At 36.4% G+C, this 14,619-nt stretch overlaps 1 protein-coding gene across 15 annotated transcripts in view; it reads right to left on the minus strand.

The window, feature by feature from the left end:
- Window positions 1–14,619, minus strand: part of GPHN (gephyrin) — a 452,278-nt gene that overhangs the window by 43,084 nt on the left and 394,575 nt on the right. For all 15 annotated transcript variants that reach the window (XM_070418066.1, XM_070418183.1, XM_070418108.1 and 12 more), the window contains 4 exons: window positions 11,452–11,507; window positions 8,792–8,911; window positions 6,863–6,921; window positions 5,861–6,014 (listed from right to left, as the gene is read on the minus strand). In XM_070418066.1, the coding sequence (XP_070274167.1) occupies window positions 5,861–6,014; window positions 6,863–6,921; window positions 8,792–8,911; window positions 11,452–11,507 (389 nt within the window). The remainder of the gene's footprint in view (window positions 1–5,860; window positions 6,015–6,862; window positions 6,922–8,791; window positions 8,912–11,451; window positions 11,508–14,619) is intronic.

Raw genomic sequence — 14,619 nt, forward strand, 5'->3', positions numbered from 1 at the left:
TACATTCTAGAATGAAAAAAAGGAAAACAATACATAACCCATTATCTCCATATCTTATTACTTTCCTATCTACCATATATTAAATTTCAATTTCCTGTTTGTTATTGTCAATGGTACCAACTGTCTTCCCAGTTTTCAAACATTTAACCTTTGATTCATTTTTTCCCCTTTGCGGTCTGAATTATTAAAAACATTGTAATCTATCTCTTCTTTGACTCAATGTTTTTATTCACTCTCTTGGCAATACTGCCCCCACCCCCAACCCCAATTTCAGGCATTCAATATGCCTGAATTTCTATAAAAGCATTATAATTGGTTATCTTACCTATAAACTCTTTCTTTCTGAGAAAAAAAAAACAACCCAGAAACATCAACTTGCAAAACTGTACTATTACTTGTATAACAGATAAAACTGTACCAAACCATGACATATAACTCAAACTATCTTAAGTCAAACTGTTTTAACACAAGCGTGTTAGGACCTATATTCTCCAAGATAAGACCATGGACAATTTGAGACTATTGTAATTCACATGGACTCATGTGCGCCAAAGAGAAGACTGTTTTAGCAACTCATTTACTTTACAAAATATGACCAGTTATTGCCTAGACCTCACTTATAAACTTTTACCTTAAAACCACCCACGATCAACTCCAGTCCTGAAAATTCTGTTTCCTTTTGTAACTTCCCCCTTTTGGGACATTACTGAGACTCTGGCAAGGTGATGCTCATCCTTGCTCAAAAACTTTCATATATTCAGTTTTGTACAATCAACAAGTTTCCTTGGTTGTCCTTGTATTAAGACTTTGAGAGTCATTGAGGTTCTACCAAGATTTAGGGAGGACCCCTTGCCACCAGTAGTCTCATAGTGGTTACACTGTACTTCACTGAGATCTCTTGAGCCTCTTTGGTTGGGGGATTTTTTTTCTATGGTAATAAGTCCAGCACTACGTTAAGCTCTAATACTTTTCTGTTGTTTTGTTTTTTGTTTTCCTGATCCTTTTCTGTTTAGCTCCCAAAGCTAGCTGATATTTATTTTGTTTGTTGTAAAAATAAGGTTCCCAGGAATTTTTGGTTATCTGATTAAATTTGTCCTAATTTTTGTGTTTAGATTGTTGGAAAGAAAGATAGCTAAAGGAATGGGGGAAATTATGAGGTAAAGAGAAGGGAAAATGAGGGAACCCTTATCTAGTTCAGTTTGACAAGTATTTTTTAGTTTCATTTTTTTCCATAAAGGTCACCTGTGAGGTTATCTGCCACGAGTGAGAAAGTAGGGCTGCTAGTAAGGTTTAAAAGGGGTATAGAATGTATGAATGAACTATCCACTGCAGGAATGTGCTAGGAAATAAACTAACAGTGACATCAGAATTACTGAGCAACTTTAAGTGCCAGGTTGACATTAAATGGCAAAAATTTGTAGTGGGTCAGGTAATCCAAGTTTTATGAATTTTTTCAGTAATGTTTTTATGCTTGGGGGCAAAACTGTAGTTGGAGGATGAAGCCATGCAGTTTTGATATTAATTTAATAAGCAAAGGAATAGATTATAAGGAGTGAAGCTGCCTGAAGTGTTAGTAGTGAGCCATGGTCTTTAATCTGGACAAGAAGTATAATATAGTTAGAAGAAAGTAATGCACTATCTAATCTGATAGATTTCAGATTGCCATTGAAAAGTTGGACAAATGAAATTTAAGAAACCTTTAGTGGGAAGCATTGTGGCATAGTGGGAAAAAGTCATTATAGCCAAAAGACTTAGATATGAAACATAGCTATATCACTTACACAAAATATGTTAGGCTAGTCGCTTTGTTTTTGAGTGTCAATTTCCTGGATAATTATGCTAATCTCATAGTGTTGCTTTAGTTATAAAGCACATAGCAGTTCTGGGCATAGTAGGCACTCAACTTCTTATTCCTTCTCTTATTAGTGGGGAAAAAGATTTTAAAGATTCTAACTTCACAGCAGCCGCTTGTGGAAGTCCCCAAAGAATCTATCTATTTCTATATATAAGAGCCTAAGCGACCGTTATGACCGAAAGACTGAAACGACTGGTTGACCAGTTGCTATGATGCACACTGACCACCAGGGGGCAGATCTCAATGCAGGAGTTGCCCCCTGGTGGTCAGTGCGCTCCCACAGCCAACCTCCCATGGCCGGCCAACCTCCCGCTATCCCTCCCCCTGGCTGGTGCCTCCCCTTGGCTGGCCAGCAAACCTCCCACGATCCCTCCCTCCCATCCCTCTCCCCAGTCGGCAGGCCCTGATCAGCCGGGCACTGACTGGCCTGGCCCCGATCGAAACTGGGCGAGACGGCCTGATCGGCCCTGATCACTGGCCAGACCTAGGGACCCAACCCATGCATGAATTTGTGCACTGGGCTTCTAGTATTACATAAAGAGTTTAGACAGACTATATATATCTAAAGTTCATACTTGTTTGTACAGTCCTCTGCTATTGGCAGTGGCCAGGTAAATTATAAAAAAATGGAGCAGAAAAAGCAAAGGTATAGTAGAGATAAATATACTTAATTCTCTCTCTCTCTGTTTCTCTCTCTCTGTCTCTCTCTCTCTCTCTGTGTGTGTGTGTGTGTGTGTGTGTGAGAGAGAGAGAGAGAGAGAGAGAGAGAACATGAATGAATGAATGGGTTATGAAATATGGCAAAAGGTAACTGAAACAGTATCTTCAAAACTAGAAGACCAGCATTTACTGAAGGAATAATTACCTACTTTGTGTAAGTAGGTAACAAGCATACAGTCTTGACTTCCTGAAGATAATGGTAGCTGATTGACTGATGTCCAGTCTAAAGACCTATAGGTCACAATCTAAAGTTTCAAGAGAATAAGAATGTATTTATCAATAAAGAGACGACATCATCAAGAGTCAAAATTAGGCTTTGGCTTGATAGCTCAGTTGGTTAGAGTGTCATACACCAAGGTTGCAGGTTCGATCCCTTGTCAGGGCACATACAAGAATCAACCAATGAATGTATAAATAAGTGGGACAACAAATCGATGTTTCTCTCTTTCTCCTTTTCTCTCTCTCAAATCAATCAATAAATAAAAGAAGTTTAGAAAATGAGTCAAAATTAGAAAATACAACTGGGAAATATAAAGGTTGATAAAAAGGTGGAAGATACAATTGCCTCCTAAGTGTAAAACTTACATACCCTGTCTTCCATTTATACTCACTTCCTAGGTGACTTTATTTAGTCTCATGATTTTAAACACTATGTACCAGTATATATCTAAAAAAAAAGGGAATAAAACCCCTTCTGTTTATATGCTGATAACTTCCAAATGTATATCTTTAGCTCTGTCTTTTTCTAAGCCCTAGGCTAAATATCTTATTGCCTCCTGGATATTTCTACTAGAATCTCTAATAAGTATCTCAAATCTAACATGTCCAAAATAAAATCCCTGATTTCTACTGCCTAAATCTTTCTCAAGTGGATAAATAAATGATAACTATCCTTAGAACTGCTCAGGTAAAAAAGTTTGGAGTTCATCTTGACTTCTCACTTTTTCTTATATTCTATTTTGAATTTACTAACAAATTCTATTGGCTTTATCTTCAAAATATATCCTGGATCTGATTACTTCTTACCATCTCCATTGCTACCACTCTGGTCCAAATCTCTTGCTGGAATATTGCAGATACTGCTAACTAGTCTCCCTGCTTTTTTCCCTTTCCTTCCTATATGACATACCATATAGAAGCCAGAGTAAACATTTAAAATTTTAAGACATGTTATATTTTAAAAAAAGACATGTTATATTCCACATTATGTTTTCCTTCCTCAAAATGAGCTATTATAATAAACTAGAGGTGCACAAAATTCGTGCATGGGAGGGGGGTTCCCTCAGCCCGGCCTGCACCCTTTCTAATCTGGGACTCCTGTGGGATCAGGCCTAAACTGGCAGTCGGACATCCCTCTTGCAATCCGGGACCGCTGGCTCCTAACCGCTCACCTGCCTGCCTGATCTCCCCTAACCAACCTGCCTGCCTGATCGCCCCTAACTGCCTCTGCCTGCCCCTCTGCCTGCCTGATCGCCCTTAACTGCTCTCCCCCACAGGTCTGATCGCCCCTAACCACTCTCCCATGCCGGCATGATCACCCCTAACCTCTCTGCCTGCCAGCCTGATTGCCCTAACCGCCTCTGCCTTGGCCCCCGCCATTGTGGCTTTGTTCGGAAGGACGTCTGGAAGGACGTCCAGTCTATCTGGTCTAATTAGCATATTACCCTTTTATTAGTATAGATGATTGTTTCTATTACCTCTCCACCCTCATCTCCTTTTACTTTGTTCCTTTCCCTCTATACTTCAGCCACAGTGACATATTTGCTGTTCCTCAAACATAACCTTACTTCAGGGCTTTTCTGTTTGTTCCTGCTGTTTGGAACACAATTCCCTTCATCTGACATATGCCCTCAATGCTTTCTGATTTCTACTTTATCAGTGAGGCCTAATTACCCTATATAAAATAGAAGACTCTATCAATCAGGTCTGTACAAGAAAACCAAAAGTCCTCTAGGTATGGAGGGGAGGTTGGAGAAAGGAGAATTTAATACAGGGAATTGGTTACAGATGTATTGGTTACCAAAGATCACCAACTGTGGGAAGTCACCATCATCCCTAGGGATGTTGGGGGAAAGTATTACTTAGAGTCAAGGAGCTTATACCTCTGGTAATTTCTTTCCACCTTCTAATACCATGTTAATGCATCCCAATGGCAAAACCTAACTGGACCACAGCTGGAAAGACAGCCTGGGAAATAGAGTTTTCACGCTTCTTGCCTTATTGTTTAGGGGAGAGTATAAAAGGGCTAATTTGAGGGAAGTTTCAACATATAGTATCTGGCATTACCTCTTCTACCACCACTCTTTATCATCTGACCCTTTCTTTTTCTTCATATAATTTATCACTGCTTGTTTATTGAATACCCCTCTTCTAACCGACTTGCTTTCTGCTATATTCCCAGTGGTCAGAACCATGCCTGGCATCAGTATGGACCATACTAAGGGGTAAAGGGTGGTGGGAGTGGTCTGCCCCAGTGGAGAGGAGCATTTTATCACTGGTATTGTGTAGAGAAAAAAACAAAAACCCGATTAGCAAACCCTTCCATAAAGATCACATGGAATTTTAGCAGGAACAGGCTAGCCATGGTATCCCAATTCATTGAATTCTTTCCCACACAGAGGTGGCTTACATCACAGCAGCAGAGAGGGCACAATTCATTGTCCTAATAGACCAGCGGTTCTCAACCTGTGGGTCGCCAACATTTGGGTTGCGACCCCTTTGGGGGTCAAACGACCCTTTCACAGGGGTCGCCTAAGACCTTTGGAAAACACACATATATTACATATTGTTTTTGTGTTTAATCACTATGCTTTAATTATGTTCAATTTGTAACAATAAAAATACATCCTGCTTATCAAATATTTACATTATGATTCATAACAGTAGCAAAATTACAGTTATGAAGTAGCAACGAAAATAATTTTATGTTTGGGGGTCACCACAACATGAGGAACTGTATTAAAGGGTCGCGGCATTAGGAAGGTTAAGAACCACTGTAATAGACTAAGTACTGAATTTGTACAGCTGAATATCTATAGCTATCAGTCAACATTCTTTGCATGTGTGGAAAGGCCATTGTTTCAGTCTAATAAATGAAAGGGATTATTTATATGTAATTTCTACTTCTTCCTTTTCATCTTCTGTACTTGAACTATCCTGAGGCCAATTTTTATTTCTTAGTTATAGGAATGTGGTAATAGTTATAATCCACAATCTTCTCTTTGTAACATAGATGTCAGAAACAGTTTTATCTGAAAGTCCCCTTCACCTGACCTCCCTTTTTACCTCATTCCCTGTTGACATGACTGCAACCACTGGAAACTTATTAACTTCAACCTCCGTGACTCCTACAGTTGCCAGAAGACCAATCTCTGAGGGGCCCATGTGCGTTCCTTTGGCCAACACGCATTCCCCTCTTTTAATGTCATGGCCGATGGGTCTGAAAGTCAAAGCAGAACCATAAGCACGATGAGTAAGAATAATATTTTCACTCAGAGGGAAACTTTAGTGTCAGAGAAGGAGGACACTCTAGGGAGAAAAATATTAACAGATGGGGCAGGAGCAGAGTAATGAAATGAAGAGATTCTAAAACCTGCATGCCTCTTAAATTAAAAATATTAAATCATACAACAGAAGACAGAAATAGAATTTATATCTATTACTGCTAAACAGGAATATGTTATTTCACATTTGAAAATTACTTTATAAATTGCTTTGTACCACATTTCTGTCAAAAACGCCAATTGCAAACTTTCTTTGATATAAGGCAAGAAATTATATGGAGTTAATGATAAAAAGTCTACAGCTTGTTAGTTTTGTGGTAAGGAGAAAAATGCTAATAAGATTAGAGTCAAAGAGATAATTTCTATTTGAGTCACTTAGGTTGGTCCAGTTATGTGTCTGCATAAGTCCATTCACCTTGGCCTCCTGACATAAGGATGGGAGAAGCATAGCTTTGCCACAAGGAGATTTGACAAATTAGTATTAATGAAATCAGGGTAAATATAGTCCATTGTAACAAAGATCATTTAAAATATGTGCCCTTCTTATGGTAGGACAGTGGTCTCATCTTTGCTTTTGATTATTTCATTTGCCTCTACCATCGCCATAAAAATGTAGGCAGAGCAGACATGGACTGTAGAGTTCAGAAAATTCATTTCCTACTTGTTAAAAAACCTGAAAGATAATGGTTGACTGAACTGTGGATTTATAATAGCCATTCTTTCCTGAGTTCATGAACATGCAGAAACAAAAGTTGGCTATACATTTTATATGTTATGAACTTACCTGATATCTTGGCCTGGCCGAGCTTGCACCAGAATTCGTACTTCAAGTTCTTCGGTGCCCTATAATAAGAGGAAGTCGTGCAATTTCAAACAGAACAATCTAACAGAATTTCTGATCAATGGAATTTAGCTACATCAGATAGGCCCAGAATATATACAAATAAAGAGAAACAAAAAAACATTTGCTAAACACTTTGACATGATAAATTTCTACCATAGGTTCCTGCAAAATTAGTTTTGATGCCAAGGACTAAATAAAATATTTTTACACTTTAAAAAAATATACCAATTAAAATACTGAATCTTACTTTGTAAGTAGCATTCTCAAGGAAAAATAATTTGATATATATTATTTATATGTAATGTTTGTATGGAAAAATAATACAATTAATAAATAATAATATAAGAATAAACTGTTTTGCATGCTCACAACTCTAAACCTACCTTTGCCCCACCTTGTATATGTATTTGGCTACCCTAGTAGACCCAATGAATGTGTAAGGAGATAACCTATCTCTTCTGTTCCCATGAATCATGGGTTTAATACTATACCAGGGTTCCCAAATATCTGCAGAAATTTCAGTGAAGGACTTATAGTTTGCCTGGTAGTAAATTTCTATAAATGAATAGTGATCATCAATTTTACATTTATGGGCTGTGAATAATATTGTGAGACTGGAACTGTGTTTTGTCATCTGGCAGAGTCTGTGGAGGCATGTGTTCTGCATTTCAATGTTCTGTTGGCTTCCCTGATGCCAATAAATCTGCTGGACAGTTTTAACAGCAAGCAATGTGATCTGTATGCCAAGAGTTGAACTTTATAAGCATTACATGTGATAAGATGATTTAAAAAATTCCCAAATCAAGAATGGTCTCTCAGCATGGCCAAATTTTACTATATGCCAGACCAGGAGAATATTATTATTTTTAACTTCAGCTTTTAAAATATAAGCTACCTTAAACTTCTTCACAAAACAAGTAAGATAGCCAGTCATTAAGACTTCAGTTGAAACCATTCTTTTATTGGTGGCTGATCCTCTGGCTGTAATAATTGCCACTAGTTTCAGTGACATGAAGGCCTGCTTAGACCAAAAAAAATCCCATGGTCCTTTATTTCAGGCAATAGAGGGGGAAACTGGTATCAATTTAATATTTCCAGGCTGTCAATAGGTGGCACAGATTTTTCTGAAATATAGATACTAGAGCTGAATGTTATTTTGTTCAATTATTTGGCTTAGTGTAATATTTAAGAACCTGCCCAAGTGTTCTTTGTTAAATTTTTCTCTATTAAGTCTTCTTTACATTTTATCAGAAGCTAGTGTCTGTTAACAAACTCCTTAGCTAGAAGATATGTTAACAATTAATACCTCTGCTCTTTTATCTTGAGGTAGTTTCTTTCCTTGTTTTCATGTGATATTTCTTGAATCAATGTGGTTCAAATTCTGCTATAATCACAGTAATACAGTGAGTCCTCGGGTTATGTCGGAGATCCATTCCTACGGCGTGACGTAATAAGCACCTACATCACTCACATGGAGCACATACACAGCAGTAATGAAGTGAAACAGTAAAAAAAAATTTGACCTTTACTTGTGTTAAATAAATAATAAAAAACATAAAGCACATATGTACATATGTTGAATGACAGAACTTTAAAAAAAAATAAATGGGAGATGGTGACGTAACCACGAAATGATGTACGTTGAGTCCGACGTAACCCGAGGACTGTCTGTAATCATAAAAATGTCTCCTATAACAAGAGATTTTCAAGCCTAAGGCAATTCATTATTTAGTGTAGACTCATACACTACATTGTAAGATCCTAACATAACCAAAAGACACTGGGCTATTCTCATAAACATTCCAGAAAATGGATATGACTTAATATACTGCCACAGGAATGTAATGATAAGACCTAGTGATAACGTACATCATCAGACTCCCTGATAAGTTCGGTATCTTCTACTTGTACTACAGCATCAGCACCGCAGGGGATTGGAGCACCTGTTGTAACCCGCATGACTTGTCCAGGCATTACTGTCTGAGTTGGCTGGAAACACAAACATGTAAGAAAGAGCTGATTTACTTTACTGCCGTTAAGTAAAACTAACATTTTCCTGTAGGAGATGTAACATTTTTAGAAACAAACCATAAAAGGAAAATCATACAGTCTTGTTCATTTTGGGCCAATGTAATGAAAGCTATTCACAAACAGGTACAGGTACACTCTGAGAGGCTTTAACTTGATTTATGGTAATGACCATTAGATGCCTTTTGTGGTACCCTGTTTTCCTTTTGAAGAACTGCCACTTACACGTGCCATTATTGTCTCTCACTCAAATAATGTGAATTTTCTTAACATATATATAAAGTGATTTCAGAGTCTTTAAGAAAAAAATGCCATTCAAAATGATTTTATGCATGACAATTATGAAAAACCAGCACATTAGACATTTACTGAAGTTTTGATATTTGAGAAATATCATAACTTAAAACTAAACTTTTTGGTTAAATATAGGCAAGTCAGAAAAATTATTTAAATTATTGCTCTTGAAAATCTTTCTACCAAATGTAATTAGATAATTTTAAAATGATTGTAGTGCCTGTAATAATTTGGATGAAACATTATATCTGAGATTTTCACTGTCTGAACTCTCATAGGAATGGTAAGAGACCGATTATAGGACCTGCCTGGTAAACTTCTCCTAGCATAGGAAAAAGCATATTTTATAAGATCCATCTGATAGGTTTGATCTGGCCTCAGATGAATAACTTGTCATTGGCCATGATTTAGGTCAGAATTAGGAGGAAAAATGCTTCAAACTTCCTCGAAGATAAAATTCTGAGATAATATTAATTCCTTAATAAAAATCTTTCCAGCCTGGCCAGTGTCACTCAGTGGTTGTGTGTCTACCTATGAACCAGGAGGTCATGGTTTGATTCCCAGTCAGGGCACATGCCTGGGTTGTGGGCTCAATCCCCAGTAGTGGGGGCGTGCAGCAGGCAGCCAATCGATGATTCTCTCTCATCATTGCTCTCCCTCTCCCCACCTCTCTCTGAAATCAATAAAAACATATTTTAAAATAAGTATCTTTCCAAAGATATCTACATCATAATTACTTATTTAAAATCTTAGGTTATGTGCTTGCTTCGGCAGTACATAAAGTAAAATTTTAGGTCACAACATGAATATATTTAACACTACTATACTGTATACTTAAAAATGATTAAGATGGTACATTTTAAGTTATGTATTTTTTAACAGATTAAAACCATTTTAGGGAATAGCTAAGGATATATACCTCTCCACTGGATATACATATGGAGTAAAACTGGAAATTTATTTATTAGAACAGCTTTAAAAAGCTTCTTTCAATATTATCACTACAAACAATCCCACTAATAGATAACATTATTGAACCCTCAATCTATGTTTGGTACAGTGTTAAGTGCGTTATTACATTCAACTTATATAATAATCTAAGCTCAACAAAGATAGGAATTTGTTTTATTTTTCGGTTTGCCTCTCCAGATCACATCATCATACCATCCTGTGCTGTGGCCCAGAAGGCTGACCTCTAATGGACTATTTCAACCAGGTTTCCATCACTGGATTCTGGTTAGGTAAAGCCAATGGGAGGGGTCAACAAGAGATAGAGGGCAGACGAGAAAAGCAGGTTTATATTCCCTTTGCTCTTTCCCTGCTGGGCTGCACTTTGGTGAAGGCCAGGTCATCACTATCACTGACAGGTGACCCTAAGCCATAGCTATGAATCTCCACAGGCCCACTCCTTCAGACATAGAGATCGTAATGGAATTTCACTGTTATCCCCTGGGTGCTTCACATTTCTTCGTTAGTTTCTCTTAACCCATCTATATCTTGGATAGTCCCCACATTACTCTTCTTAATCACCTCTTTCCAGACATATTTATTGCTCTACCATTCAAAAGCCTAAAAAGTGTCTGGCACAAAGTTGGTAGTCAATAAATATTTCCAGAATGAATAAATGAACATGAATAATCTCATTATCACAACTACATGAAGTATACAATCCTTTGTGACTTACAACTCCAGTGTTCTCCCTGCTTTTCTCACTGTTATTGGAGAAAGTGATTCTTGGGATTGTACTATGTATCTCCTTATTCTGCTATTTGAAAATACATTCCAGGCTCATTCAGAATTGTTATAGTTTAATGTAACCTTCTGCCAAGGTAATACCTGGCTCTGACTACTACAAACAATTTGCAGTTCCCTGAGCATTCCATGTAATTTTTAAAACACTTCCGATGGTAGTTCTATTCAGAACATTGATATTTATACAGGAAGAAAGAATCATCCAATCAAGGGCTGGAAAATATTTGTGGGCATGTCTATGAGACATGCCAACAACACCATGCCCTATATTAATAGATGCAGATTCTTACAGCAAGAAAGAATTGGTTCTTCTCATGGGAACTCTCCTTTAATCTCTAATAACGTGTCTAATCCCTCTCTAAGGTTTCCCTTACAGTGATGGTTTAAACTTAGAATTAGATCCTGGAAGTGCATGAAACTGAACTCTTTAGGGCCTGTCAAGCCTATGAATCTACCTGTTCACCGGCTTGGGATTCCCCAATGATGAAACGATCTCCTGGGCCATCAGCAGCTGTGAGATGAACAGAACCAAGAACAAACATCAGAATGGACCTATAGCAAGGAATAACAACCTACTGTTGGAATTCTAAAATTTGACTCAAATGATCAGATAGGCTTCAGGAAAGTGGAATATCCTAGATGAGACAATGGCTTTACTGGTACTCCTGGTTTGGTATCCCAAACTCACAAGTACCAATAGAAGTGTTCCTAATTCATGCTCTTTCTTGGTGTCACTTGAGATGGTCTTCCTCTTGCTTGATAATTTACAAACATGTACTTTTAAAATAGGAAGTTGTTTTTGCCTATCTTCCTAATGAATACCACCTTATTCATGGGTATGTATTTGTGATGTGTGTGTGCCACTCATGGATATTACTATACATTTCTCCATTTTCTATAAAATTTTAAATTATTTCATACTATTTTAAAAAAAGTTATCACTCAGTTTGATCTTTATAATAACCCAGTGAAGTAGAAAGAGCATAACATTCTTTTCTCCTTTTGGCATTTGAAGGAAATGAGTTACAGAATAAAGGAATTCAGGTAGAAAAGGTTAAGTACATTGAACAAGTTCTGGCTTATGGTAGAGCTAGGACTAAAATCCAGTCTCTTAATTTCCAGTACAGTGTGTGTGTGTGTGTGTGTGTGTGTGTGTGTATTTTATAATGGGTCAATGTATATTATTCTGAATAAGAATGTATAGGCAGTGCTGCATCGCATTTTTTCCATTAATTATTTTGAAATCGGAAGAAACCCTTTCACTATTGAGATTAAAAAAACCTTCTTACCCATTTTTTTCTGAATACAGTATAGTAATGACTGGATAAAAATATTCCTAGAAATAAATATATTCAAAAGGGTTTTCTTCACATATGATGTGGATTTCAGACCAATATGACTGGCAAGGCAATATCTACCTAATAAGTTTTAAGATCAGGACCATTAGTCCTTGTTATCTGTATACAGCAAGGGCTTAGGACACATACACAGAAAAGATAACACTTTCTGTAATACTATTTTAATTACATTTGCAATCATGCTGATAAATAATAAAAGTATTTTCCTTATTTTAAAAAGGACATGTGAAATTCATTATTTCTCTATGTGACTACAACATTGTTTTTTTTTTACTAAAGGCTTGTAAACAATAATGTTTAAATGAGTCACTCTTTTTACACAGGCTTTGGTTAACCTATTGTGGAGGGAGATAAGAATTAACATTGGGTATCTTCTACGTAAAAGATATTGTATCTCATGCTTCATAACATTATCTCATTAATAAACTCTTGGCTTTCTTTTGTTTGTTTTTAATCTTATAGTATTTTCAGCATTCACTTTGTAAAAAAGTTTTCCTGTAATGCTATTCTTACTATGCTATTTTCATGGGCTCTTTTTTTTTTAAAAAAACTTTTTTTGAAGTGAAAAATTTAAACAAACATAGAAGTCCTTGCTTCAACAATTATCAACATTTTACCAATCTTGTTTCATCTATTCCCTCACTTATTTTGGCAGAATTTTAAAGCAAATCATTATTTTCTTACTGTTGAAAATTAAAAAGTCAATTAGCTTTCAGAATTCTGCACTAAATGCATCTCAAATGTGAATAAATTGTTTTTAATTATTTTTTCTAGTAAAGATATTACCAGCCTGCCATTTCCCAGTAGCAACCTAGACATTTTCTCTTTTTTACTTCTTTGGGCAAGGGAAAATTAGCAAGGCTTTAGAGTAAAACAAAGCTGAATCCTGCTTCTGCCTATTATTAGCCTCAGGACTTCCAGCAAATTATTAAACTTTTTTCTAGCCTTCACAGTTTTCTTGTTGATAAAAATGGGGATAATCATTTAAAAATACTAATTCTTTTTAAAGCTTTTCATTCCTTTCACTCATTCACTAAATTTCTAAGTGTCATCGAAGTGCTGAGGTAGAGTAAAGAGTAAAACCAGACATTGTTTCAATTCTAGTGTGGTGCCAGTCTGTTGTAATGTTTTTTAAACTCTGGATCACAAATGGAGGTGGGCTCTAAAATCAACCTGTAAACAATGTGGTTTTTTTTAAAATTAAAAATAATAGAAAATATATTTCATCACACATGGTAAGGATAAATACTGTTTCAGGAAACTTATTTTTATATGTGTGCATATATATATTTGTAGATATTGTATATGTCATATATGTGTGTATATCATTGGCTTGTAATGTATACTGTATTTAATGTGTCTTTTTTTTTTTTTTTTACTTTTTAAAAACAGACTTTATTTTTAAGAGCAGTTTTAGGTTTGTAGCAGAATTGCACAGAAGAGTTCAAAGTTCCCATATCTCCCCTGCTCCTGTCCATAGTTTCTCCTATCATCAATATCTTGTATTAGTGAGGTATATCTGTTACAATGGATGAATTAATATTAATAGATTATTAATAATTTAAGTCTGAAGGTTACATTAAGATTCACTCTGTGTTATACAGTTCTGTGAGTTTTGACAAATGCATAGTGTCTTGTATCCACCATTACACTATCATAGAGAATTAATGTGTGTCTTCCTATGAGTGTGGTTAAAATAAAACTCTTCAAGCCACTGATGTAATAGATATTAACCAACCAATCATATTAATGAATATGTAAGCAGAAATTAAGAAAACCACTCTAAAGGAACATGGTTTTATGACAGTACACAACGAAAGTAATGGAACTACACTGGGGGGTCAAGGAAAGTTACCCTAATAAGAGGATTTTTTATTTGAATATGAAGGATGAATAAAGCTAAGTAGGCAAAAGGTAGGAGTGTGTGTGTGTGAGGGGGGTAGGGGGAGGGAGAGAGAGAGAGAGGGAGAGAGAGAGGTAGAAATGCTCCATACAAAGTTCCTCACCTAGAGAGTAGTATGTGTAAAGGCCTCTGGTTCATGTCTTCCTTATATCTTACCCTTTAGCCATTCTCAAGTTCTGGTACTGTCGCTCCTAAGGATGACTCATATTTCAGCTCCACAGCATATGCTACTTCTATTGCTTGGAATGTCCTTTCTTTATTCCCGCCTTTGATGAAAGACTTCTTAGCTTTTAAGACTCAGTTCAAATGTCATTTTCTTTATGAAGTCATATCTGACTCCGAATCCTCAAGAGTCATCTACT

This window comes from Myotis yumanensis, unplaced genomic scaffold, assembly GCF_028538775.1.
Source record: "Myotis yumanensis isolate MYYU_CA2020_CCGP unplaced genomic scaffold, mMyoYum1.0.hap1 SCAF_1, whole genome shotgun sequence".
Taxonomy (NCBI): Eukaryota; Metazoa; Chordata; class Mammalia; order Chiroptera; family Vespertilionidae; genus Myotis; species Myotis yumanensis.